At 40.0% G+C, this 27,356-nt stretch overlaps 1 protein-coding gene across 5 annotated transcripts; it reads right to left on the reverse strand.

Moving 5' to 3' along the window:
- Positions 1-880: 880 nt before the first annotated feature.
- On the reverse strand, positions 881-27,110 carry dcaf6 (ddb1 and cul4 associated factor 6). 5 transcript variants are annotated; one of them, XM_038720772.1, is made up of 21 exons: positions 26,716-27,110; positions 21,819-21,880; positions 17,084-17,176; positions 15,602-15,787; positions 15,395-15,508; positions 14,391-14,526; positions 13,128-13,339; positions 11,506-11,599; positions 10,526-10,645; positions 9,461-9,802; positions 8,976-9,170; positions 7,027-7,086; positions 5,352-5,529; positions 4,377-4,486; positions 3,891-4,233; positions 3,672-3,713; positions 2,874-3,012; positions 2,112-2,268; positions 1,925-2,013; positions 1,129-1,234; positions 881-996 (listed from the first exon to the last, which is right to left on the reverse strand). In XM_038720772.1, the coding sequence occupies exons 1-21, from the start codon at positions 26,810-26,812 to the stop codon at positions 938-940; spliced, it is 2,934 nt and encodes a 977-aa protein (XP_038576700.1). In that variant the 5' UTR covers positions 26,813-27,110; the 3' UTR covers positions 881-937. The 5 variants fall into 5 exon arrangements, with proteins under 5 accessions (XP_038576700.1, XP_038576701.1, XP_038576703.1 ...); XM_038720773.1 differs by having other exon boundaries at positions 3,672-3,701; positions 26,716-27,109; XM_038720775.1 differs by lacking the exon at positions 8,976-9,170 and having other exon boundaries at positions 26,716-27,109.
- Positions 27,111-27,356: the final 246 nt, after the last annotated feature.

The raw sequence follows: 27,356 nt of genomic DNA on the forward strand, positions 1-27,356 counted from the left end.
TAAATTAAATGGGGTTTAAGAGACCATGTGATTTTGTTTCCGACAAAACAGGTTTAAACCTTAAAATGAAGCTAATGACAGAGCAACAGCGATTGTGAACCAGTCATGTCGACCTTCTGCATCACAGACTACATGCTGTCTGTTTTCTGCAGTATAATGGATGGTCTCTGCTGTCTGGAGTTAACGTAACTCTGTGTGTGAAGTACAGAATGTTTTATTATTTTACGGAGTGATTTTAAATTAATTTGTTTACTTGTTGCACAGTTGTCTTAAGATTTTATCTTTCAGATGCCATAGTTTTATTTTTTTTTCCAAATTCTGTAAAAGACTTATTGACATGTCCCTTCTGGGAAGAAGAAGCAGAGCTTTGCTTCTTTTTTTCTTCAACAACAAAATGAAAGCATTCTCCAAGTATGTTTTACTTAAAGTCCTTTTTTACATGCGTAACTGCCGGAGCAGCACATCAACATTTCTTAGCTTTGTGCTACAAATTCAAAATGTCACACGTTAACACTGATCAAAGCTCACTCTCTCCTAACAAAATAATATTGCACTTAACATCCTTGCACACCAGCCGCCATTATTCTCACACTTAACACACACACACACACACACACACACACACACACACACACACACACACACACACACACACACATATACACACATATGTATATATGTGTGTGTGTGTGTGTGTGTGTGTGTGTGTGTGTGTATATATATATATATATTCTGACGTCCTTACCTTTTGCATTCACACATATATAGTTTATCCTCATACAGAAACATCAGTAAGAAAGTCATAAAAAAAACACAGGGGGGCTAGAAATTACACTAATTTTCAAAAGGAAGTATTCTACACTATACTTGTACAAATCTCGGGTTGCTATACAGCAAAAAGAAATAGTGTTTTCTTTAAAATAAAAATGACAGCAGGCTACTGCTCGTCTTCATTTTCCTGGCCCGAACCTTCGGAGCGATCACCTTCTAGTCGATCTGCAACAAGGGAAAGGCAGAAATTAAAGAGAGGGACAAAAGGACGAGAAGGTGGACAAAGTCTTGGAAAGGCACGGCAAGTATACGGTCTCTGTATCCGAGAACTGATAGTTTGAGTTTGTGTGTGTGTACCTGATCTGATATGATTAAGGGAGGCCAACATTCGGAGCATGAAAGAGGCCGGGACTGTGATTGTGTTCCTAGTTTCCTCTAGCATCAGCTCGTTCCGAGTTATTACCTTGAAAAAAAAGAAGAAGGTGAAGAGAAAAGATGTGAGGAAGAGACAGGCAAAACTGGATTTAGGAAAAATCCAGGAATCAGCTCTCTTCTCAAATGCATCTCGTCTTCTATCAGACACAGAATCATGAATTATATTTTTAATGCCACACGTACAGTGACCTAAGAAGTCTGTTATTTGAAAAAAACTGTCAAATGAAATGACATTTTTGGGAAAAAGGCTTTTAATGTAATATGCTTTACTTTCTTAGTGAGAGTTAGAGGAGAAGATCTGGTAAATATGAAGCCGTTGGTTAGCTAAAGACTGGAAACAGGGGAAACGGCGAGCAGCATTAAAATCCACCTACCAGCACCTCAAACCATATACAACATGTTAATAAGATCACTAATTAGCATGTTATATATATGGTAACAGAAGGAAAATAATGGGTTATGTGTTGGATTATTTCTTGGCCAGGAGAAGAGAACCGAAGTCACCATGAGGTTGCCAGAATCCTGATTTGTTTTGGTTGTGTGAGGGTGATATGTTGAGTTTGCTTTTTCAGGTGAGATTAATAGAAAAGTTCACTGTATCCTTCATAAATGGACCCATGCATTATGTAAATTAAACCTTTCGAAACACGTCTTGTAAACCTGGGCAGCTTTTAATGCAGGACAGTTAAACCAATTACTGATCTCTTGCCAATCATACCTCATCAGCAAGAACTCTGTTGAAAGATGGCGACTCCTCCAGTGGTGACCAAATCTTGATATCATAGTCTATCCCTGAAGAAGCCAGAACTGAAACAAAAACAGAAAACGAACAGACAGAAATGTCGTCATATCATCTTTGAGCAGAGGATAATGGGATGCAGGCTGAAGGGGGAGTGGGTACTCACTGGGGTCGTAGGGGTGTGGCTGCAGGCAGTTGACCACGTGGTTGTCGGCTTCGAGCAGCATGAGATGCTCTGCGGTGTGTCTGTCCCAGATGAAGATGTGGCCACAGTCTGAGCCGCTCATCACAAAGTTGTTGCCCCAAAAGCAGGACTCCTTTATCTAGACATGAAAGAAGTGAAACCACCGTGAGTCACTGCACTGCTAACAGCCAAAGGAATAGGTGCTTTTTCTTCTCTCATATTTGTGCGTTAATTACAGAGCTGGAGAAAGGAGATGATTAGCTTAGCTTAGCATAAAGACTAGAAACAGGGGGAAACAGCTAGTCTGTCTTTGTCCTAAATTCAGAGATACAACTACAAAAGTTTTTGTTTCATTAATCTCTACACAAAGAAATCTAAAAGCAACAATTTGTAGTGTTAGAGGGAGTTAGTTTTTTCCATCCACCTAGCACTTTGGTGCAGGCATAATTACTACCAAACCTGGCAACCTTATAGCGATGACCAGACTGCAGGATTACATCTGCATTACACCAATCTCTTCATTGTCAAGAAGTAGTTACAGCGAGTATTTTTACTTAAAAGCACAGACAGTCGTTACATTTAGTTTTTATACTTCTGTTCGTGTGAATTAAACAAACATATATAATACACGCAAGACTATTTTCACACACACTGCACACTAGATCTCCAGCTTCATACATAAATGCTCCTTCAACAGCCTTTTTTTAACGAGGTCTAATATGATGTAAATGGGGTGAGATGTACCATTGTCCTCGAGTTGCGATGACCTTTGTAGACCATTTTGACTGAGGGTCTCCTGATATTCTGGGTCTCACTCTCCTCCAACTCTCGTCTCTCTTTCCTCCTGCGAAACAGCTCCTGGATGCGAGCAGCTGCTGAGCGTCTGCGAAACAAGAAAACCAACACATTTGATTATAAAGCAAACACAAAACAAGATACACGAACCCATGCGGATGCTTATGAACCCCATGCTTGGAATCGTGAGTGAAATTTATGTGAGTATAATCAATTTAACCAATGACAAACCCCAAGCTAGAAAGCAGCCACTTTCAAGGCAAAACACCTGCCTGCTCCATCAAAACTGCATTAAGCTCTTAATATTGTTATGCAAAGTAGTGTCCATTAAGTACACGACAGTAGTGCCACTAAATTAAATCAGATACAGGCTGGTTCAAGAAGAATACTAGTTGAAAAAAGTGTTTCAAAGAGAAGAAGAGAGAGGTCAAACTAAGGAAATCATATCTTTATATTTGTTTGTCTCCTTTCCATCAGGATGTCATGCAGGCATTTTTCCCCCCCATTCTCCATCTCTCTTCAACTTTAAAATGCTGTTGCTCACACCATCTGTGGAGTCAGTGCTCATCACATGCACATCACTCTAACTCTACAGGAAGCTGTGTGTATATTATTTTTTTGTGAGTGAAATGACCAAACCAAGACAAAAACCTGTTATCGTCATACTACAGTTGAGTTTTAATGCTCTGCTGCATGTCACACACCTGACACGGTAGATGCTTTAAGTTGCCAGTGCAAACACTTTACCTGATCATCCTATCTCCTACTGCAGATCCTCTGGAATTAAATCTATATTTGTAGTTAAACGGTCAATCAAAGCATCACACAAAATAACCTATATCAGAATACCCACTCTTTAAAAGTGATATTAAACAAGAGCAATTTCGTAAGCTAAGAGATCATAACCTGCATTCAAATACACAAGGGTTTTTCTTGCTTGTATGAATAAAAAGTTGTCTAACGTACCTCTGTCCCTGTCCTCTGAACCTCGTTGACGGGATGAGAATCGGATCGTCGTCGCTGTCATCAGAGTCCTGGTTGACCCGTGCAGGCTGACTCTGGCCCTCCTCTCCCCCCTGCCCCTCCTCCGCTGTGGGCTCCGCTCTCCGGCAGCCTCCTGACGTGTCCTCCATACCTTCCGGTGGACTCCTCTCCAGTGGAGAAGAAGCCACGGTGTCTCCCGCAGAGGAGCCCGCCGCCGGGGCCTGACCTGCTGCCGAGCTGCCGAGAACACCGGAGCAGGAGGCGTCGCACGGCGGCTCCGTGGATGCGGCCGGCACACTCTGCTGCCCCGAGGACTGAGAGGGAGCTGAGAGGAAATATATGTTAATACACGACTATTTTCACTTTTACTATTGTGTTGTTGGAGATGTGTGTTTGTATGCTTTTAATTTATTTACTGATTAAGGTGTAATTCTGTCAGAATAATATTCATGACACTGCAGGACTCACCTTGCTCTGACACAGAGCTCTCCGTCTTTAGACTCTCTCTGCTCTGTACAGCCACAGCCTCAGATGTTTTAGCACCACCGCTGCCCATAGAGCTGGATGTGCTACTGCTCCTGTGGAGGAAGAAGAAACAGCGACTGAGTCCCTGGAGTCTCTAATGGATTGGCTGCATGGTTTACATTACGTTTTTACAGACATTCAGAGAGGGTGAGCATTTTGGAACTCAAGGGTACATTACAGAGTTGTCACCATTTGTTTATTGAGTAGATTCCACTGCTTTGTAAACTGTGAAGGAACCAGGAATTCTTCCATTTTGTTATGGTTCTTTTAAAGAATCTTAGTCGGTGAAGGTTTAAAATGAACAAAGAAAGTGACAAAGAACTAATGCAATGATTCTGTGAAATGTAGTTTCTGGAATAAATATTCAGTGATTTCATGTTTAATTTACATGGGATGGAAAAATAATCAGACAGTCATAAAACACCAGAAAAGACCAGAATAAACAACATGTGTGCAGTGTAGTTATTTTACATTTTTCATGGAAGTCACTGCAAACTGGTGATAGAAACTTCAAGAATTGCCTGCCCAATATTTACACATCGTCCTTCCTAATGGTATTTTTCTTTCCTCAATAAGCATCTAAGGTTGATGCTGCCAGGTGGGCTTGACACTGTTATGCTGATTATGATGCCTGTTATTTATTATATATCTAATAATTTTGTGTCTGATGTTTTCTTTTTGATGCCTGCAATTCATTTCCATGAGGTAATGCATCATTTTACGTCTTTTGAGATTCATCATCACATGCCTCAGGAATAAAGAGCTACAATAAAAACAAATAAATGATGGATTCTCTCATAATAGAGAGAATTAATGAACTTCCATCAAAACAATCAACGCAATAAATGTGCTCAAGGTGAGAACAAAAAACTCTCAAGTGATTCACCGGCATTTTATTTACTCATGCTCATCACTCACCACTCATCAGTGAAGTCTAGCTTGATGGTGCTCGTGGTGGTTCCCTCTGAGCTGTAGTGCAGGCTGAGGACTGGCTCTGCTGCACTGGGTCGGCTGGTGCCGGTCGCGGTGGGAGCGCTGCCGCTGGCTGGTACAGAAACAGGTTGATCAGGAGGTGAACCTGCAGCTTCTGCTGCTCCTGGTAAGAGAGAGGAAGACACGCAGGCGAAGAAAGCAAGAATGACTTATTGAAAAAAATCTGTTCTGCTTAAAACAATAATTCTGATTAAAGGTTTTATTTAGCTAAGGGCATTTCTTTCTGTTGTTTACAGTATAACTGGTTGTTTAAAAGCACACTGAAAACATGCAACCTTCTGTTGCATCACTTCCAATTGATTAACAACAATTAGGAAAACATGCAGCGGACATTAACAGAGCGGACGAAGGTGGACACGCTGCGACAGACGTATCGATCAGCCACAGCAACAAGACAGAAACACATCAACACAGAGCACACACAAGTCAAAGCCCCTGAAGGATCATTACACACTTCAGCCAGTTATTAGTCGTGTAACAACCTGGTTTATATGAGAAGATAACAGCGACACTTGTGTGTTATCTACAGTAAAGGCAAGATTGTGTCAAGGGAGCATGATACATGTTTAATTTAACTTTAAGCTTTGGGAAAAAACACTGTATTAATGTGAAAGGAGAAGCCTAACAAATAGCCTGTCTCTCAGAACTAGAGCTGCAATGAGTAGTCAATTAATCAATTAGTCGAGACAACAATTCAATCTGCAACTATTTGGACAAACGATTCATAATTTAAGTTAATAAAAAAATATTTTTTTGTTAAAATGTCAAAAATGTACTTGTCCAAGCCTCTCAGATGTGAATTAGAACTAGACCGATGAATTGGCCAATTCATAACAATAAACTACAGAACAAACAATTTAGAAACATAGAGAGAGCATATCTTGGACACAACTCTTTAAAAAGAACAAATTCAAGGAGAAACTAATCAAAGATGCTTCAGTAGTATCGGTCAGGCACTAGTGCGAATATTTGCTGGTTTTCCGTCTTCTATGATTTAATTAAATTTATTTTTCTATGATGTTAAGCAATAATGAGAATGATCATTAGCAGCAGCGCTTGTTGAAACATGGGCAAGAAAAAACAAAACTAGGTAAAAGTGTTTTTATTTTGTTGTAGTTTTTTTGTTGTCATTTGGGTGAACAAACCCTTTACGCACAGGTACAAACAGTTAGTTAACTTAAGGACCCCCACCTGCAGGATGCAAACCAAATAAATGTTCATAAGTAAATATTCAGCTAATATAACTGTCACTGTTTCTCTTGATGGATGCCCATGAGACTAAAAAAACAACAACAAAGAGATTAGTATGACTTTGTTACTTTGATTTGATTTAGTATTATAATTATTATAGTATCCTTCAGTCCAAGTAACAGTGACTTGGGTCAGACAGACATGCTCTGCTTGCAGAGATTTAAATATGCGTCTGGACAGATAATGGGAATGATGGGAAAGTAAAGTTGTCAACAGAGAGAAATAAAAAGCATTAAAACAGTGGAAGACAGAAGGTGCAGAGGCAGGACAGAAAGTGTTTGTGTTTATGCGGGAGGGTGAAGAAGACACAGAGAGTGGCAGGTTGCAGGGGTATAGGGGGGGGACGCACCCTGCTGTTCATCAAGAGTCATGGATCCCAGCTGTTTGTTTACCACAGACGAGGGGGAATCTGGAACACAAATGAGACCGACTAAACATCGGACATGGACGTCAAACCTGAGGGCTCACACAGTCAAGGCCCACAAGGGTTAAAAACTGCAGTCATGTTAAAAAAGGATCCAAGGCCAAGCAGGAGGAGCTGTAAAATCAGCCAAAGGAGTAAAAAGCTTTCACACACGGTTATGTGAAGCTTCAGCTTTTATATGCAAAAGTAGATTAGTAAATCATGACAAGTTCACACATGCTTCCTACACGTCCTGCTTGCAATTGGTTATTTCCTGTAATGTTATAATAACCATCAGGCTTACTGGAAGACACCACAATTGGAAAATACAGACCTTATAATTTGACACCTCAAAAAAACAAACAAAAAACCCCCAAACAATCCAAATGTCTGCTTGCTACACACTGTATTTCAATGAAGTACTTTAATAAAATGAAGTTAGCGATAACAAATGTGACGACCAAACAAAAGCTCCAATTCTCTGCTATTCATCAGTGCAGCTTGGTTTTACCCACAAACAACAGAAGCAGCAAACGTTTTATTCAATGAATGAATTGTTGGTGTCAGATGCATCAGTGACTGAGCTAAACAACTTGTCCACCAAAGCCCCTTTCAGACTCGCACCTCGCTGTGTAAACGCAATGTTGATTTTACACATCATTCTCATGTTTGTCCCAACGCTTTTCTGAAGTGAAAATCGTCAAATTAACATAAAGGCCGCAAAAGGTTATATATGCTCTGAGATTGAGAATCAGTGCAGGTCTCGTTTGCATTAAGCGCACTTTAATAGTTCACAAAAATGAGTTTAACAAACCACAAAACACTGTGAATGAGCCAATTTTACAATGTTAAGGAGATCCTTCTGATGTCCAATCAGTCTATAAAAAGCATTTTACGCATTACAGTTCAGTTCTGAAGGAGACATTTTAAAACCTGTGTATAATCACTGGAGCAGCATTCTCTCACATTATATCCGATTTGTTTTATGCAAACTACATGAATGAATAAATGAAAAAATGAATATAGAGCAAAATTCTTTACACAGACTATGTGAGCTAAAGGAATTAAATAAAACATCATTGTGCACTGTCAGATGTTAGAAAACAGATGTTGCTCTCTGATAAATGATGAAATTGAGAAAATGTACGAGTGGATTCACTTTGAGCAAGGCTCCATGTATAAAATAAAGAGAAAAAAACCCTCACGGGTCTGTAAGATTAATGAGAATACTCTCCTCTTTTCATCATTACTTTTAAATTTTTTTGCTATTTGCGCACCAGATGTCAAGTATTGTGACTCTTTCTGTAAAAGGTTCTGTCATGTCTGAATTAACCTATAGAGAACATTATATACTGGACATCTATGTCTAAACAGATACAGCAGAAGAAGCCAGAAATGTTACATGTTAATGTCTGAAAAGGGGGCTTTAGTTCTGATTCTCAAGTTTAAGTGAGATCAAACCAAAGTGAATCAGGTCCTATGTTATGGTCACTAGCAGAGATCAGTATGTTTCATCAAACATGGGTGAGCAACCACATGAGCCATGAGGACGCCAAAGCAGAGCTTCACACTGTCTGGTGCCACTCCAACAGGGGAGTCTGCAAGTGAAAACTCAAGCAACAGGTGGAGCGATGGAGCGAGAGCGTTAGTGAGTGAGGGGCAAACAGTGGAGAGGCGACAAAGCGACTGCTATAGAGGTTCCATAGTATAAGGTGCATTACTGGGGAATGGAAAGAGGATCACTGTGGGGTTAGTGGTCAGTTCTAGCAAGACCAGGTCTTTCTGGAATCCAAAATGTCCTTTCCTACATAGAGGGGAAGGGTAGGATGGCGGGGGAGGGATGGGGGCCCAGGCAAGCAGTCCGTGTGGAGGGAGTGCTCGGAGGGGAAGGTAACCTGTGTGAGGTTGCATCTCAGCAGCAGCAGCAGCAGCAGCAGCTCTTTGTGACTGACTCTCAGGCGCTGCAGAGGAAGAAGAAGAAGAAGAAGAAGAAGCCGATCGCTGACCCTGTCCTGGTGGGTCGGCCAGACGAAGTAACCTCTGCAAACGCCTACACACTAAACTTATGGGCAGCCGATGAGGACCGTACTCTGACAAAGAGGCAGAGGAAGAGAGGGACAGGGAAAGATTAGACGACTGAGGGGAGGATGAGAGAAAAGGGTCAGGCAAATGAAACCAAGAGGAAAGGAAAACAGGATGCTGAAGGAGGAAAATGTGAAGTGAGGCTGCTGCTTGAGTGGCGTGGCTCCAACAAACACACACACAGAAACACACTCTCACATACACACCGAGTTGACCCGAGGATACCTACTCACTGTGCTGAAGAGTCGTTATGTGAATTTTGTTGTATAAGTGTATTTGGGGTGTGTGTAACTATTACCTGAGAGAGCGGGTTCTGAGGTGGGCGTCGGCGTGGGGGTCCCAGTCGTTTCTGTCTGACTCCTCTGCTCCAAGTCAGGCGAGGAGGTGAGGGGGGAGGAGGAAGGGGCAGAACTCTCGACTGACGAGGAGCTAGAAGGAGGAGGTGCTGTGACTGTTGAGGATGACCCTGAGGAGGAAGAGGAAGTGGATTTAAGTATAGCGGCAGCCGCAGCAGCAGGGCCAGCAGGTACCTCTGGGGCGTCTGTCCCCACGGGCCTCTCAGGGATGCTGGACCCCTGATCGGAGCCTCCTGCAGGGAAAGCTGGCGTATTCGACGCCCCCACTGGACGGACAGCGGTTCCTGAAGCAAGAAAATAAATAGATGTTTACGATCGTCGTGGCTGCTACAAGTTTTTGCAAAATGTACTGATGACTTTGTTGGGATCACATAAATAACTTCTGTACAGTTTCACTCAGTGTGTGTGGTGCTGACACATTTAGTTAAATAAGAATAAGAACATGATCTTGGGTCTCTGGATCCATAGTTGATCAGCCTTCATCTCTGAAGAATACCGGATGCTTGACATTCTCGTTAACTAACCACTAGCACTAGCTTATACCATAATACAAACATTTAAGTCAAAAAAATCTGTTAACAATCAGACATATTTTTTACAATCTAAAAAATATAAAAAATAATCGCATGTTACAGTGCATGCACCCCAGTCATTTCTTTTGCAAGAAGTTGATGATGTTTTTTTTGAAAAACATGAGCAGATTTATGTTTACATTTTCACAGTACACCTTTTTATGGATTTCATTTTTATTTATATATTATTCAGTATTCATTCGCATTGGAAAAACTGGATAGCATGAGCAAATGCCACAACCTTTATATCAGCTTATTTGCAATGCCTGTGCCTAGATGAGCTTTTGAAATACAAATACCCAACAACAAAATAAACAAAAACAGCATAAAACACAATAACAAACAATGGCATAATAACATTACCATGATAACAAACCGCCTTACGGACATAAAGCATGTCTGAGTGCAGAGACTGTGTATCAGTTGACGCCTCACCTCTGGGTCGTGTTTGAGGCCGAGTTCCTCTGCTGCTCTGAGCTTCGCTGGCCTCCTCAAACCAGCGGGACAACATGTCTGACATCCTCTGCATCAGAGACACGTTCGGGCTCTGCTCTCCTACAACAGCGCAGGAGAAAAAATGTTCACAGGCTTATTGCTGCGTTTTACGACACTGGTTGCGTGAATTACAAACAATGTCGGCTATGTTTGATTGTGTTCCTGGAGAACGACCGCTTACATCATCAACATTTTTATCTTGGCACTGGATCACATGACTATATGTAATGTGAAAAGTGTTGCTCGTAGTGCCTGAAGACCAAAACCTGGGCTAAAAGAAAGTGAATATTGGACATTTCCCAGGTGACTCTAAATGAAAGTTAACGTTGCTCCGTATCTCCTGGATGTGTAAATAAAATGACTGTTAGCCATTTAAACTTAAAAAAGGTGATAAAATCAGTTAAAGGTTTAAACTGTTTAATCTCTAGGTTTAGAAAGAGATAATGAGAATAAAATATAATTCTTAAAAAAAAAAAAAAAAAAAAAAGACTGAGGAAATAAAATGTCCAAAAATTAATTTGTGGGCCAGATTCAACTATAAATTGTTAACATGTGGGGAGCTTTGTCTCTACTTTAAACTAAATGAGCAGGAACACATACATAGAATACAACTGCACTTTTATTTTTTTCTTTTGAATCATTTGGGGCAACGTTCAACATTTTACTTCACTGTAACTGTACTTATGGTCTGTTCCAATAGGACTTTATTTCATTTATTGTAGTTTATTCTATTTAATCTCATTTTTATAATGTAATTTTATTATATCTTAATACATTTGATTCTGTGTTATTACCAATTGTTTTGAAGCTCAATGTAATGCTTTATGATTTGCCTATGTAAAGCACTCAGTGAAACGTGTTATTTAAATAAAGATGCCTTTCCTACATGTCAGTTGCCGTACTGACTGCTCTGATCTTACCGTCTCTCTCCCTCTCACTCTCAGGACGAGCTCGGGGTCCAGTGTCAGACCAGTCACCTCTTAGACGGAGGCGCTTCACTGGAGGCTGCCTCAGCTATGGAAATACACACACACACACACACACACACACACACACACGGAAAGATTAGCAGTTTGTCAGTCAAAGCATGATCAAAAATAGCTCCGCTGCCAAAGCAAAACACTGCTCGTCTCTGTCAGTGTCCTCTTTAACATGCCCCCCTCCTCCCTTCTGGCTGCACGGGTGAGGTTGCCCTCACTTTCCTGTCCCCTGGCTCTCGTTGCAGGGCAACAGGCTGAGAGCCAGAAATAGAAAAATGGGGTCTAAGTGCAGGGACTATCAACTGCTTTCCTCAGGAAATGTCATCAGGTCTGGATATGGGCTGGAGGTGGTGAAAAGGAACAGAGGCTGAAAGAGCCAGTTGAATAAATCAGAGAGAAAAAGGCCCTGAACAAATGAGGTTACAGGTGGAGGAAAAGGAGAGAGGGGTAATGAACCTCTGCTTGGCTGTCGCCTCCACCCCAGGCTGAACTATTTTGGACGGCAGAGGAACACTGCCTGCGTCGGTCGCTGTATTTGGAAAGGAATGTGTGTGGTGGTGGTTGCATCTCGACACAGCTGAACTCACCATGTGGCTTTGAAACACTGGCAGCATGATCCAGCACATTCAGACACACGTGAAGATCAGTACTCCCAGTTCAGTTTATTAGAGGTCCAATTTCTCTGGTTATTCATTTAACTGATTTATAAAATTAAAAGCTTACCCAAACAGATATGATGGGAACACTGAAGAAGAATACATTTTAAATAAGGTTTCAGATTTTATTTTCTTACTTTCTCACTGTGTTTCCTCTCTCCTCTGTTCTTCAGGGTCATTTGCTCCACTCACTGCACTGCGTCAGCCAGCACAGATTTAGCACTGATGTCTGCAGTGCCGTTAGAGAGGCAGAAAGGTCCCTTGTTGTGTTTGTTTAGAGTAAAACGCTTACAATAAGTTCGTCACCATCTTGTTTATGGATTGGGGCTGGTAATGGGATGGCCCGTCAGTGGTCAGTCCACCACTTTGGTTAATGAAATTCTATATAGTAACACAGGAAGAGCCCTACTGACTTGGTGATCCTCTGACTTTTCTAGTAGTGCCACCATAAGGCACATTTGTGGGGGTTTTGTTTAAGAATTGTTTTTCTTTATTTGGGTAGAGACCGTGATGATAGTACAGTACAGCTGATGATAATGGGAATGTTGTTGTATTTGACACAAGAATTAAAGGGATTCCAAAGTTTTTACAATTCCTTCTGAGAGGAACATGAGAGTCTGAATCAAATTTAATGGCAATCCATCCAATAGATGTTGAGCCATTTTACTCAAAACTGCAAATGTCAACCTCATGAGAAGATAGGATAGCTAGGGGAAAAGTCAGAAGATGTTGACATGTTTCAGTCTAGACCAAAGTTGTGGTTTGACCAACCAACAGACCGACATTACCAGCCAGAGGGCCGTGAAAATATAGCATGGTAAGTGAAAAAGTGAAACACAGTTCCTTTCAAGACTCAGGTGATGTGCGCTGGTATGTGAGAGCTGTATGACTCGAGTCATTGCTCACCTCCTCCCTCCTCTCCTCAGACGGGCCCTTTAGCTCTCGGGCCTGGTCATCCTTGGGATCGAACAGGTAGATGTAATCTGAGGAGTAGCTGACCAGCACCTCTTGACCGTCCTCGCTGTAGCAGAGAGAAGTTACGCGACATGACTTGTTGGCCAGGTGAGCCGGAACGAATCTCACGCACATGCCCGTCGTCCCCCGGCCCATGTAGTTACCTGAGGATGACAAAGAGAGTCCCTGACTATTCAGTTGATTTGCCGCAAAGATACAGAATGGCACCAGTAGAGCAGTCAGATCCACAAACTCTCTGTTGCTCACTACACCAAAAACCGAGACAAAGTTTTAGACCCAAATAGTGGAATTCCTTGCCTCTGAATTTGAGGACAGCAACATCAACTGCAGCTTTTAGGCTCTTGTTAAAAACACATCTTATTAACCCTGCTTTTACCTAGAATCTGTTTTTACTAGTCTATTTTCATGTACATTTCTGGAAAAAAACTTACGCAAGTTTTAACCCACTAAGACAACAATATAGCTCAGATCTTTGCATTGACTTCCTGCGTGTCAAATAATTGATTTTAGAAAAAAAGCTATAAGTACTAGGGCCAAAATACATTTCTGCTATGCTGTGAACTGTCCAGAGCTCTGAGATCATCTGCTTTCTGTCCTCAGAGTCTAAACTTAAAATGCAGTAGCAGCATTCAGTTTTTAAGCACCACATATCTGGAACAAACTCCCAGAAAACTTGAGGTCTGCTCCAACTCTCAGTTCTTTTAAATCGAGGCTTAAAGCATTTCTGTTTGTCACTACCTTTTATTAAATTGTATTTAGGACTATTCATTTATCTGTCTTTTTTTTTACTGCTTTCTTTCTCCCATTTCATCTGTTTCATTCAATTTTTGCTAATTTTTTTTGCTAAGTTTTAGCCAACTGACTTCAAAGTGCAGTTTCAAATTATATTTGATTGGACACATTTGTATGACCCCAAGCTCATGATAAGTCATTAAATGTTTTTGTCAGTTTGACTTATTAAAAAACAGCTGACTGTAAACAAAAAAAATACTCAAAAAAAGGTAAATTTTAATACAAAATGCTTTGTGAATCTTTTTTTTCCCCTTACAGAAACATCTGCAGTGACTTTAACTTGATTCTCATTATTTGATGTTATGAATACAAAGTTAAAAGGAATGATGAATCTACTTTATCAGCTTAAATATAAAGACAGAGGAAGCTGAGTGGATGACGTGAGTGTGCAGCACAGGTTACCTGTCGCTCTGGTGCCCAGCATGCGTCTGTCGTAGATTCGCACTGAGCTGTCAGAGCAGCCGACAGCCAGGTAGTACGGCACCAGGGGAGAAATGGATATAGAGGTCGCTGCCCTTCGACAGTTTATCAGAATGTCCTGAAATCAAAGCAAACACAATTAGGTAAGGCTTAACAAGCCAAATTATCAAGTCATTTCTGTTGGTCCTAGAGTCAATCAGCCCGATGCAAAAGTCAGCACCAGCAGAGGTGGCACTTTAAGAATCAGGATTTTAAGTAATATTGAATTGAGGACAATAATAGAGTTAGGTATGACTGAGCAGTTCAGAAGAAAATATCTTCATTTGGTTTTTAAGAGGGGGAGGTAACAGAGCCTGGTAAAAGTACTTAGGCATTTTTAAGGTCACAGGTACTGATCTCGAGCATGAAATAAGAGAAGATGCAACACAATCTAGAAGGAACAGCTTCGCACACACGCGCACACACACGAGGCACTCAGCTCCCACTGATGCAGCCTGAGGCCAAGAAAAGTGTTTTCTGAATTACTCCACACTGACACAGTTTGTGAAGAGAGCAGTGATGAGGACATACGCATCTAATAAATGTGGGAGATGAATGCTTCGGACATTATCAATAATAATTATTATTATTATAATAGCCAAAGATCAACTAAATCAACTAAATGCAAAAAACATAAATAAAATAAAGGATGATTGAAACAGAAATCTACATTTACATTCTGGACCATTAAACTATTCTGAAACAAATAAGCATATCACACTATTATCTACAAAACATTTATAAACATTTTAAAGAACTAAAAGGTCAAGACCAGTAACATGAAAAAAATAAACATTATTGCCGATAGCGTGCCAGTTGTTCTACAAAAAACACTAACTGATCCTCACCAATTAATAAGTTAGCAGATATTAGAGATCCTGAGACCCTCAGTGTAAATGCATGATGAATAACTGAAAGGAGGAAAAACATCACAGCTGTCACCGTACATCTTTGCAGTCTTCTTTAGTGCAGCTCGTCTTTGTGCGAAGGTCAAACCACCGCACCGTGCCGTCCTCCCCACATGACAGAAACGTGTAGGGGTCATTTGGTACCGTCATAATCTAACAAAACCAGAGCGAGGTGGAGGTTAGGAGACAGAAACTGTGAGGAAAAAAACACGTGAAATGTGGACCAGCATTTCTCTTGTTCAGTACCTCATACGCTGTTCCGTAATGGCAAGTGAACTGACACTGTCTGTTGTGCTCAGCACTCTTCTCAGTGTTGGTGTAGTAGATAATGCCGTCTCCAGAGCAGGAGATGATCTCCTGGTCATTGGTGTGGGGCATGAACTTAGCGCTGAAGATATTTGCCCGATGGCCTGAACGTATGGACTTCTTGACCTGTGAAAGAAAAACGAAAAGTACGTGACAGCTGAACGGGAGAGGCTGCTGGGAAGTAACAGATGAAACCAACTGAGATTTCAATGTCCTCCAGGACCTTACACTGACCTAAACCACACTACACCTCAACACATACTTAATATCCGACATAATACTTATACTACATACCCATTTCAAAAGGAGCAAACAGGGAAACTTCTCCTGCACTGAATTCTGTTTGGTGCTCTGCTTCAAAAAAACTGCAATGTGTTTGTTTCCCCAAGACAATTTCATTGGGATAAAAAGTTAAAGACTCGCCTCATATTTTGATAATTTCGCTACGTGTTATTTACAAATAAACTGCTGACATGTTTGGGTGCAAAACCTGCATAAAATTGTCACCTAAACTATCAAAACCCTGCCTTTCTGTGTGAATTTAATTTTAAGGAAACAAATACATTGATATCACTTTCAAATCTATTGACAATGAACAAGGACCAATAGCTGTGAAAACCACTGACATAACCGTCACATCACAGAATTAAAGATAACCGACTCAGTTTTTGGGTTTGATGATTTGAACTTTCTTTAAGTTAAAAAATATTTTCAAATCATAAGAGAAAAGGGCACCAGCACACAATATTCTCTTGCCAACTGAGCTCCATGTGGTTAAATGACAAATGCAGCCAAGACATTTTGCCTCTACATGACCTTTGTTGGGAGTTGCACATGCGCAGTTCCTGGTTAAGGACTACTAGCCAATCAGAAGCAGAGAAGGGCGGGTCAGTGAGAAGCAAACATGGCTTCGGTTCAGCTGTATGTGTTCCCCTTACCAGCTTAGGAACATGGGCTGGAGCAAGAGTTTCAGAGTGGTGAGTTATGAACCTGTAACAAATGTATCTTTCATCCATAAAGTTATAACTGAGCTCTGTCTCTACATCACAGTAACAACTTTCCCTCCATTGACTGCCTCGAGGGTAGCTAGTGTTTGGAAGGGAGAGGAGAGGTGTGTGCTGCAGCTCAGTGTTTTTCCACTGGTGTTTTTGAGGGCGTGTCAGGCTAGCCCCTTGGCATTTTGCTTTCATCCCCGTGTCATCACAAGGATGAAAGGGAAGTAAAGGCTGGACTACAAACGAGCTGTTTTCAGGCAGTTCAGAGCAGTGTTTTCTGTAGGAGGTGGGAACTCCCTTTGGACTGGACTTTGAGCTTTTTCACTTTGCAAACCTATTACAAGCACAAAAAAGGTATAACTCAATAAAGGACAGGGAAAAAGCCAAAAAGCATAATACCACCTCTTTAAGTGGAAGTGCAACCTACCTTTTTGCTGTAAGGGTTGGAGATAACCAAAAAGGTATCATCTGACCCCGACAGGAGATATTCACCTGTGTCGTTCCAGGATATAGTGTTGACCTGCGGAGAGACAAAAACTTGGATTAAGCAAAGACAGAGGTATTTACAATTTACATTACATCTGAAAGGATTAGCTGATTTGACTTACTGACTAACTATTTGGATAATTTATACAGTAAGTCAATGTGAGTATTTGCTGATTTTATTCAAATAATTTGATTGTAAACTGATTTGGGTCACTTTGGGTTCTGGGAAACGTCACAGGCTCCACAGGTTTTGATATTTTGTAGAGACTAAACCAGTGGTTCCCAACCTGGGGATCCGGACCAAGCAGTTACCTCTGGGTCTGTAAAGAGAAGCCAATATGGAAGTGCCTTAAACCTGCATTCCTTCTAACGGCCAGCAGAGGGAGACTGCACTGGTTGCAAAAAGAAGTCTGATCGCATTGGAGACCACAACAGCCAAGTGTCTAGCAAATTGTAAGTGGACAATTGAAATGTCGCAAAAGAAGGAAAAAAAAGGATATGCGAATTAGGTGAGTTTCCATCAGCTTCGAGCGAATAAACTAGCGTAGTTATGTGAGTAGTTGATGTTAAGCATGGCTGTAATAAACAAGAAGTAGAGGTTGCCAACCACAAACAAAACCAGTCACATGGACCGAAGGACCATGGATCTGAAAAAAATGGAGAAAGGTCCTCAGGCCAGGTTTCAAGCAGGCATGTCGCTACCCGCTATGTCTTTGCGCTTTATGAGGACATCCGTCAAGACGCAGACAGCAGAAACAGCTGATCAGTTGTGGGATACATGTTCGCTACATCAGAACTTATTCGGCAAAAGTGTTTTTATCTCCCAATTAGTGCATACACTCTTTTTTGACAAAGACAAAAACCACCTCAACGAGCGTAAAAACTTTTTTGTGAAATCAAGGAAGTTTTTCTAATGCAATACACCAAAATGCACATAAAAAAACGGTGATGGAAACGCGGCTAATGACTCTACTTTTCACCTGATTTATTTCCTCAGTAAACACTTTACTAATGAGTTTATGATCTCAATCGCTAGATTCAAGTCTTCTTTCTTTAGTTCATTTAGTAAATGATGGTCCCATTAAGAGGATAATAAAGCAGGGGATTTTTTAGGGGGTGGATATCTTGTGATTGACATGATGCTGTCATAGCAACTTCAATCAGGATAGAGGCGTCTCATATCCACTGCACTGTGTACATTTGACTAGTGCCGTTGAAAAAGCTTTTTAGTAGTGGGCTCTTCATTTTTCGGGAAGCCAAATTTAGCATCCCGGTTAATTTCACAGTTACGTGAATTACGGATGCATCTTGCTAACCAAGCTAGCTAGCACCACCCTGTCATCCAAATATGGTCACGTCCGGTGTCTGGTTCCAAAAAAACAAGATGGTGAGGGCCAAAATGCCAAATTCGAGGCTTCAAACCGGCAGTCCACAAACCAATGGGTGAGATCACGGGAACTACATCCACTTCTATTATACAGTCTGTTCTGGACCCTCATGTCAGGGGTCAGAAGATGAATATAAGGGTTCATGAGATTTTTATCATCACAGGAGGAATAAAGAAAAGAACATTTTCCTACATAAAATTATATTTATTTTTCCAATTTCCTCTAATCTGTGCATTTCTTTGATTAATTCATTAATTTATCTATTTCATCTTTATTGCATTTTCAGTTTTAGACATAGCTTCTTGGGAACTCAACACATCCATCAACATCACACTGACTCAATATAAACACAAAACATTGTCAGTGGATGAGACAAGTAAACAGTCTCCTTCTCATTCATGCCACGACTCAGCTGTTAAAGTACTTGTTGGCATCATGTTTCATATGAGTAGTCAATTTTCCCCAGTCCTTTTCAAATATGCCTTCCTTAATTTACAGTAGGTATGCCTGTGGTATAGATATCCTGGACAATACAATCATTATCTTCTCCCTAGAGGATCAGCTTTATACCATTTCTTGTTATAGCTTTTTTTTTGCTATAAAAAGATTTTTTACCAGACATCTGTTTCATCTTCATATGGCCTCCTCTAGCTTCCCTAGGTTCATCACAACAATGGTTAGGAACAGCATACCCTATTATATCTATACCCTATTATTATATATAATTGTATTCACATTATTCCAATAAGACCTTAATTTAGTGCAGCTCCAGAACTTTCTGTTAAATATTGTATAGTTTCACCACTTCAGGCCTCTAAATTGTTTAAATGAAACAGTCTGAGACCAAGAAATCAATTGAACTACTCCCAACATATACAGTCACACATTTAAAGCTGTAATCCATGACTCTGTGGATCAATACTTCATTAACACCTGCTGTCTGTGGCTTTATTCAGTGTTTCATCATCACACTGTTGCTCTTCATTTCCACAGACTCGCTCTGCTGTCATTATTGCACTGCCTACGCGGGTGGCCTTCATTCTCATGTGCGTTTGTCCATTTACCACAACCTGCAAACTGAACTCAACACTCAGTCTTATAATACACTTTAACAGGTTTCAAAATCGATTTCCGGGAAACTGCACATCATCTGAAGGTCAGAGTGTATGGTGGTGGAGTGCAGGCGATGAGGTAATCTAAATATAGAGTATCATTACGACTTTCTTTAAATACCGGCCTGAGTATCTTGTGCAATATGGAAAATGTAGAGGCACTTACTGTCCTTACCTTCTGCAGATCAGATCTAGGGAAAGCTACATCATTGGGTAATGTTATCTGAATCTTATATTTACCACTACTTACTACTGTAAATCTCCCATTCTTTGACCAACAATGCCAAGTTGTATTTGTTGTACTACTTCCTTGTTTTTACTGATTTAGCAATGTTTGGTGTGGCTCTTTCTCATGCTTTCTTTTCTTCACCTCCCTAACCACCAGGTCTCCCATCCGAAGGCTGACATGGTCGAGGCGTTCAGAAGAAGATGTACTTTATTTAGCCACAGACAAATAAGAAAATACTCAGGCCATCCACTCCCTGAGAGGACACAACTATTACCGTTTTATTTGTATGTGTGTTGGGAGGTGTGTCTATTCATTTGGTGTATGTTGTTAAACAATTATGATCAATTAATCTGCTGTTTAATTTTCAACTAATCATTTAGTCTTTGAAATGTCATAAAATAGTGACAGTCCAAGGTCCAATGTCCTCATGGCTTGTTTTGCCATTGTCAGTGGAGAAGCTAGAACCAGAGATTTTTTTTGTTTTACTAATTTTGTTTGAAATATGTCAAAAATGTTGCAGATTATTTTCTGTTGATTTAATAATCAATTCATCAACACACACAAACACATGATCAGAGGACAATATTGAGAATATACATTTCAAAAAGATAATAAACCCACAATGGAGCCAAAACTCTACTTTTCAGATATTGTGGGCCAGCAGGGACCTCCAGACCAGTCTAATGTCTAATGTCTCTACTTGGTTTATTTTCACTTCTTCACTCACATTCAGCAGGGATGATCCTTTTAGTCTCTATGATCTATCACTTCCTGGTGAAAGCCTCTGAGGAAAAAGCATTCTACATCATCCAATCCTCTAGATCAGAAACTCATGAGGGCCAACACATCTTTGTCTTACCGAATACTGATGAACCTGTTGATTTTATTTTTGATTGAGCTAAAAATAATGACAAATGTAATGTAATATGTATAATCACATATTACTAGAGTCCAGAGTGTCTTCAAAGTGGGTTAAAAAAAAAACACAAAGTATACAATTTATAATTATATGCAACAGAGAAAAGCTGAAAATCCTCACATTTTAGAAGCAGCAGACTGTTGCACCAGCTGTGTGAAAGTTCAAACTTAGCCTAGTTATAACATAAATTATTACTAAGTTTTAATTAATGCATTACTTAAATAAAAGCTGCACCACAGAGATAAGTTAAAACATAACTCTAAGTAAGAACTACATAGTTACACATGGCCCAGTGTAAATAACAAAATGCCAGAATTATACTCACTAATGGTAAAAATGCAGTTTTTCTGCCCCACAGCCTTATTTTCCAATAACTGCATGTCATTTTGCAGTTAAGTCATGCCCCAAGTAACTGTGGAGCAAACAATTTTAGTAGCTGATTTAGTAATAAACTAACTAGTTGTTACTACGTCTATAGTGTCGACTTTGCGCCCTAACATAGGAGAGAAATTTACACATAGTCGGTGCAACCCAGTGCAGATGTTTTGTGTCTTTACTCAATAGATAACTTAAATGTATACCTAAATGATTAAACTAGTAATAGTTTCAGCACTTTTTAAATCCCTTTCCATTCCACAATGCTAACAGAATATCTCAGCTTACCTATGCATTAAATTAAACAGCTAATAAATTCACAACATGCAATAAAAATGTTCCCCAAATCCTTTTGACTGCCTCAGTTCTGAAGCTCTGCTGGGACTTGTGTGCTGTAGCTGTTTTGATGTTCTGGATGGACTGACGGCCTGGCTGATAATGTGACAGGACGTGTGACTGTTATGTCAGCTTCAGGTTTCTCAGAGGCACTAACCACCTGGCCTGAAGTCAAAGACACTGAGGCCTCACAGACTGACCAAAGGGAAAGTGGCACTACGTGTTTGTTTTGTTTTTGTAAGTCACCACAAACATTTATTTTCCTAGACATACACTAATACGAAAGGAACAAATGGATTCAATTGTGAGGCACTTACACAGCCATCGTGTACATTCAGAGTCCCTTCAAGTTTAAGTCTCTGGACAAACTCTCTTCTGCCTGTGAAAAGAGAAAAAAACAGATGTGAAAGAACGACAGTTTACTAACTTTTCCGTCCATCTATCCATCTACCTGTCTCTGTCTGTCTGTCATGCACATGATGCCTCCCTTGAACTCGCTTACGCCAAAACATAAAAGAGAAAAAAAAGAGACATTTTCACATTGCTGTAAGATGAGACTTCAGCACCTTTTGTATCACAGTAGTAGTTAGCAACAAACTCTTTTCCAAACGTCATCAATAAGAAACTAATTCTGATATGAGCGCAGTTTATTTTTGTGGACATCTTTCTGCTGAATCATGAAATTGAAAAGAGTTTTTTCTGAAGGACAACTGTCATCAAGGACAGGATGATACGATGCATCACATATTAAGACATAATTATGAGTCATTTCATTAATTAAGAACTGTGAGAGACAGGAGGGCTGAAACTAACAACGGTTTTCATTGTCAATTAACCTGCTGATTATTTTCCCAATTAATCAAGTAGTTGTTTGGTCTATGAGATGTCAGAAAATGGTGAATAATGTAGAGCCCAAGACGATGTCCTCAAATGTCTTGTTTTGTCCACAAGCCAAACATACTGTGTTTACTGTCATAGAGGAGGAAAGAAACCAGAACATATTCACATTAAAGAAGCTGGAATGGAGTTTGTCTTAAAAAAATGACTCAAACAGATCGATTATCACAAAAGTTGGCGATTAATTTCATAGTTGACAGCTAATCGATTCATGGTTGCAGCTCCATGCACACCTGAGAGATGTGACCTGTTAAAGGATCTGAGTGAAACAGTGATCAACAGCCTCCAAAGTGAACCGCAATCTCTGCTGTGACTTCCTGTTTCAACGACAGTAGAGAAGAAAATAACTGCAATGTTTAGAGATATCAGTTATTTTGTGATGAAATACTTCATCACTTAAGAGCTGAAGGTTTTTGTTGTGGTGTAGTCACACTGTAAAAGTAACTAAATTCAGTGTACTCAATGCAGAAAACAAACAAAAAAAACACTTCATCTTTGAGTGTGCTGTTGACATTATTCTCCCACAATGTAATGCACAATTGGAAATGGAGGAGCTGCTCTTTGCTGCTAAAAATGAAAACTATTTAAGGACTCCAGGAGCAACCTCAGAAAACATTTTGCTGCCTCCACTGTTACATTTTCTTTTGGGATGAAATGGCTCAGTGTGTTTATTTCTTGTACACCAACTCCAAAAACAGAATACTATAACGATTAGTGTAGTACACACTGAATACAGCTGAAACTGGGACACAGCAATAGTGTCCTCCATTAGAAAGGTCCATAGCACGTGTAATTAAAATAGCATGCAGCCAGTAATTTATGTTATTGGTTCACTGTGAGAAACATAAATGACTCTTCAAATCAATGTGGGAATGCTGTTTTTCCATTTTCAAAAAGAATAATCAAATGTCTCAGAGAGAAGTTGCGAAAGCGAGGTGCTGTGTATCCAAAGAGTGCACTGACTTGCACCAACAGGTTTTATTAGTGCTGCAGGAGTCAGTGTTTACTGTAAATGACAGCTACAGCCTCATCTGAAGCTCCCAAACACAAGGAGTAATATAAAAAAGATTTCTACTGGAGTCATGATCAGACTGATCTCATTTTATTCTATAATGTGCCATGTGATATCTTGTGGTGTAAAACGTGCTTGAAAGCTATTATTTAAAGAAATTACAACAAATGTACTATTTACTCACTTTTAGTTTAAAAAAAAACAAGTGACTGTAAACATGTTGGTTAAAGAAGGGCCGGCCATTTGAATACTGTTGTACATGCTTTGCAAGCTGCGACAAATTACGCAGTCAGTTCTGTTCAGTTCAGTTGCTTCTCATTTTTTAAATTAAATCGATCAATTGTTTGTTAACAAATAGCCAGAACATTTTGAAAAATGCCCAACACAAATTGACAGAGCAGAACCCACCACCTGAAACCCAAATATATTAATTTACGATTACATCTAAAAACAAGCCAAAGCAGCGAATCGTCACATTGGAGACAATTGGCATTAATACATTCAATTAATTTTGACCAACAGGTAAATTGAAACTAATTCTATCTCAAAGTGACAATACAAAGCCCATTTGTTTGGCCAGTTATTAGTGCTCAACCGATATGCGTTTTTCAATGGTCGATGCCGATATTTAGAGAGCAAGGCGCCCAATGGCCGATATTTAAAGCTGATATCAAAGAAAATTCATGTGTAATTCCATTATTCCAAGCAGAGTACAATGTAAAATGCATGTTTATCTTAGCAGTAATGTTTTGTTTTAGATGGATTTTTTATTAATTAATGAAATAGAAAAATACATTGAGTTATGCCAGAGTTGGGGGACTCAAGACTTGAGACTTGCTTGACTAAAACGGATAAAAGACTCGGCTTGAATTTGACTTGGTGTTCATGACTTGAGAAAGATGACTTGAAAAAGAACTTGACTTTTTTTTTTTTTTATACTTGCACCTGTTTCTACTACTCTACTATTTTTCTACCCCATTTCAATAATCAGTGAAGCTAATAGTAGGCTAAATAATAGAAATACCTTTGTGTATAGTTCAATATAGTTAGAATAGAAACACTCATTACATCTTCCAAAAATGACAGTTGACTTGCCACCTCTCTTAAACTCTTTCAACATAAACTGAGTTCCAAATAATTTCATATGACTTGTGACTTCCTTGACCCCAGTAATGACTTGACCTGAATTGCTTGACTTTCATCACAGTAATTTGGGACTTGCTTGAGATTTGAAGGTTACATTATTTTCTACAGTATAACAATATATATTTAACTCTAGCCAGTAATGGTTTTAGAGTAGATTTGATGGGGTTAGGGCTCCAAATTAACCTTTTCACCAACTTCCTAAAACTCACCAACATCGTTCCCCAGCAGCCACACAGACGTGTCCGCAGATATTTTGTGTTTATTAGCCTTGTGAGTGCAGGTATTGGCCGATGTCGATTATCTCAAAATGCCAGAAATTGGCCCGATCTGTCTTTCACTTCCAGTTATACATGGAAATAAGGGGCTAAACGCTAAAGTGGATCCAGACATGCCAGGTAAATACATTTAGTTGATTTATTAGAGATCAAAGTTTCTTCTGTGAGTTTTAGCACAGAGTATCACATCACCATGTAAAACAGCATCCAATGTCATTATTAACTTAAATCTGTCTTAGTTCGGGGATAAAAAACACCTTTTCTTTAATCTCCCCGGAAGTTTCTCTGTTGGAATTTAATGTAGACCACTACTTGTTTCCCCCATCCCCCTTTTTGAAGCTAAATATATCCTACAAGAGCTCTGACCCAAACGTCACTGCATGTATCCTCTACCCATACACAATAACAGCTCCAACCATATCTCAGTCAAGCTAAATGCAGCACTGACTAAACCTCTGTGTCAGGTGCTGACTGTTTGACAGGCCACATTGCAGACAAGTCTTATAAACCTCTCTGTCTCGCAGTGTGCCAGCAGCGCTGCCCTCTGTTTACAGCGAGGTCACTGTTGTTTTACCTCGCTATTCTCTCACAACCAACACAGAGATTTAAAACCACATGCTACCTCATATGTAGACTGAGAATATGTCTGATTATCTGCCATTTTGAGACAATCATCATTGGCCACTGCCTGTGCTCATGAGGCAGAAAAACAGAAAATTCACACATCTGCAGCTGCTGTGGAACGATGTTAGTGCTCCTCCTTGTGAGTTTTGGGAAAGCCCTAAATTTCACCATCGTCTTTTCTAAATGTTAACACGTTTCTCCCATCCTAATAGACAGCTATTCTAAAACCATTACTGGCTAGCTTTAATATTGTTATACCCGTAGAAAATAATGCAGTCACTTCAGACAAACTTTACCCCACTGTTCCTTAAACACCAGCAACGTTCTGAGATCTACAGCAAAACCCATTGTATTTTTATGTATTATTTTTCTATGTCATTACTTCTTCCATCTAAAGCAAGATAAGATAACCATGTATATTAGATTGTACTCTGCATTGAAAAATAGAATTATACATGACTTATTTTAATAGCTGCATTATGTATTGGCCATCAGCTGCCCTGCCCCGCATCTGCATTGGTCATTGAAAAACCCATATCAGTCGACCACTACAAAACTGTCAACTATTCTCATTTTTATATGACAAAAGGTGTGTTTATTGCTGTATGCGTGTTTTAAATGTAGAGCACTTTGTTGCGCAAGGTCTCATTTCAACTGCCTGCAAATTGCTGCATAATGCACTAGGTCTTCATAAATACATTACACAACTGATCACTGCTTTTAATTGTTTTTGCCATTTTAGGGCTATACTTTACAGCTCAATTACATTATGTAGGCTATAAGGTGATGTGGCCTGAAGCTTTGCTGCGCATCATCTATGGCAGAATCTGTTACCCTGTGATTACACAGAACTCCCTGCGTGAAGAAAAAAGGAAACTCTCTGAGTGAGGAGATAAATATGATTTTGCTGATGCCCTTACGTCAGAGAGAGAGACAGAGCTTCACTGTTAAGGATTACACATAACATTTAATCCCATCTATGTAGTGCTTTCGCTCTGGACACTCAGATCGACAGGAGAGGATGGTGCTAAATTAAATGTCCAGCAGGCAGCAGATGATGTATTTACACTTTACAGAAGGCGCAACTTAGCAGCTCTCTTAATAAACAGATAATAACAGAGAGATGTGGACACAGTGATGATGATGATGGGTGAACAGTTACATGAGTTACCAGCCAGAGTTCATGTTAAAATAGAACATGTTTTCTTGTTATATCACCTACGTTGCCGTTAGCATTAAAGAGGCTTGTTTTGTTCTTACCTAGATAGTTGGTCCTGATGGTGTTTGGCTCGTTGTATCCAATTAAGCGTTTATTTACATCCCAAACCAGGTTGCCAGAGCAGGACATTGTGACCATATGTGTTTTTTGATTAACAATAACATTGAATCCGAGCTAACCCGTTCCTGTTGATGTCGCCTTTTATGACGGGTTTGCCATCGACATCAGTCCCTGAGTGTCCGGACGGCGCTGCCGTTAGCGAGCTGAGGCGCTCAACGGCCGCATAGCTGGAGGTGAAAGACCCGCTCCTGTCCAGTCTCCGCTGTCCTCCGGAGTTTACACTGACTGTAACCCTGCTCTCTGCGCTGCTAACTATCTGCCCTGCTAGCATAGCCTGGTTTATTTCTTCTAGCAGACAGCGGACAGCTGTTTCCAAACAACGCGATAAACTACGGGATTTGACAGAGAAGTTAAGGACGCTCGGTTTAATCAGCCACACAGCTGCCGGGGCGGAGTGAGCTTTGATGTCGTTTTTCTTTCGGATTCTTGCGTGTGGAATATAAAAACTTTATAATAATAAACTTTATAAATACAGCACTTATCACAACAGAGTTACAAAGTGCTTAACATGGTTGAACACAAATTAAAAACATTTCAAGGCAGAGGCAAATTAAATGAACTA

The sequence above is a fragment of the Micropterus salmoides genome, unplaced genomic scaffold, assembly GCF_014851395.1.
Source record: "Micropterus salmoides isolate LMB-PRFRI ecotype aquatic unplaced genomic scaffold, ASM1485139v1 Ms_hic_scaffold_15, whole genome shotgun sequence".
Lineage (NCBI taxonomy): Eukaryota > Metazoa > Chordata > Actinopteri > Centrarchiformes > Centrarchidae > Micropterus > Micropterus salmoides.

Excerpts from the sequence above, each read along its gene's own strand:
- dcaf6 (XM_038720772.1), bottom strand. The coding sequence starts at position 26,812 with ATGGTCACAATGTCCTGCTCTGGCAACCTGGTTTGGGATGTAAATAAA. Across the intron at positions 4,487-5,351 it reads CTAGACTTCACTGATGAGTG|GAGCAGTAGCACATCCAGCT; the intron begins GTGAGTGATGAG and ends CTTCCTCCACAG. Across the intron at positions 2,014-2,111 it reads GCCACACCCCTACGACCCCA|TTCTGGCTTCTTCAGGGATA; the intron begins GTGAGTACCCAC and ends TTTTTGTTTCAG.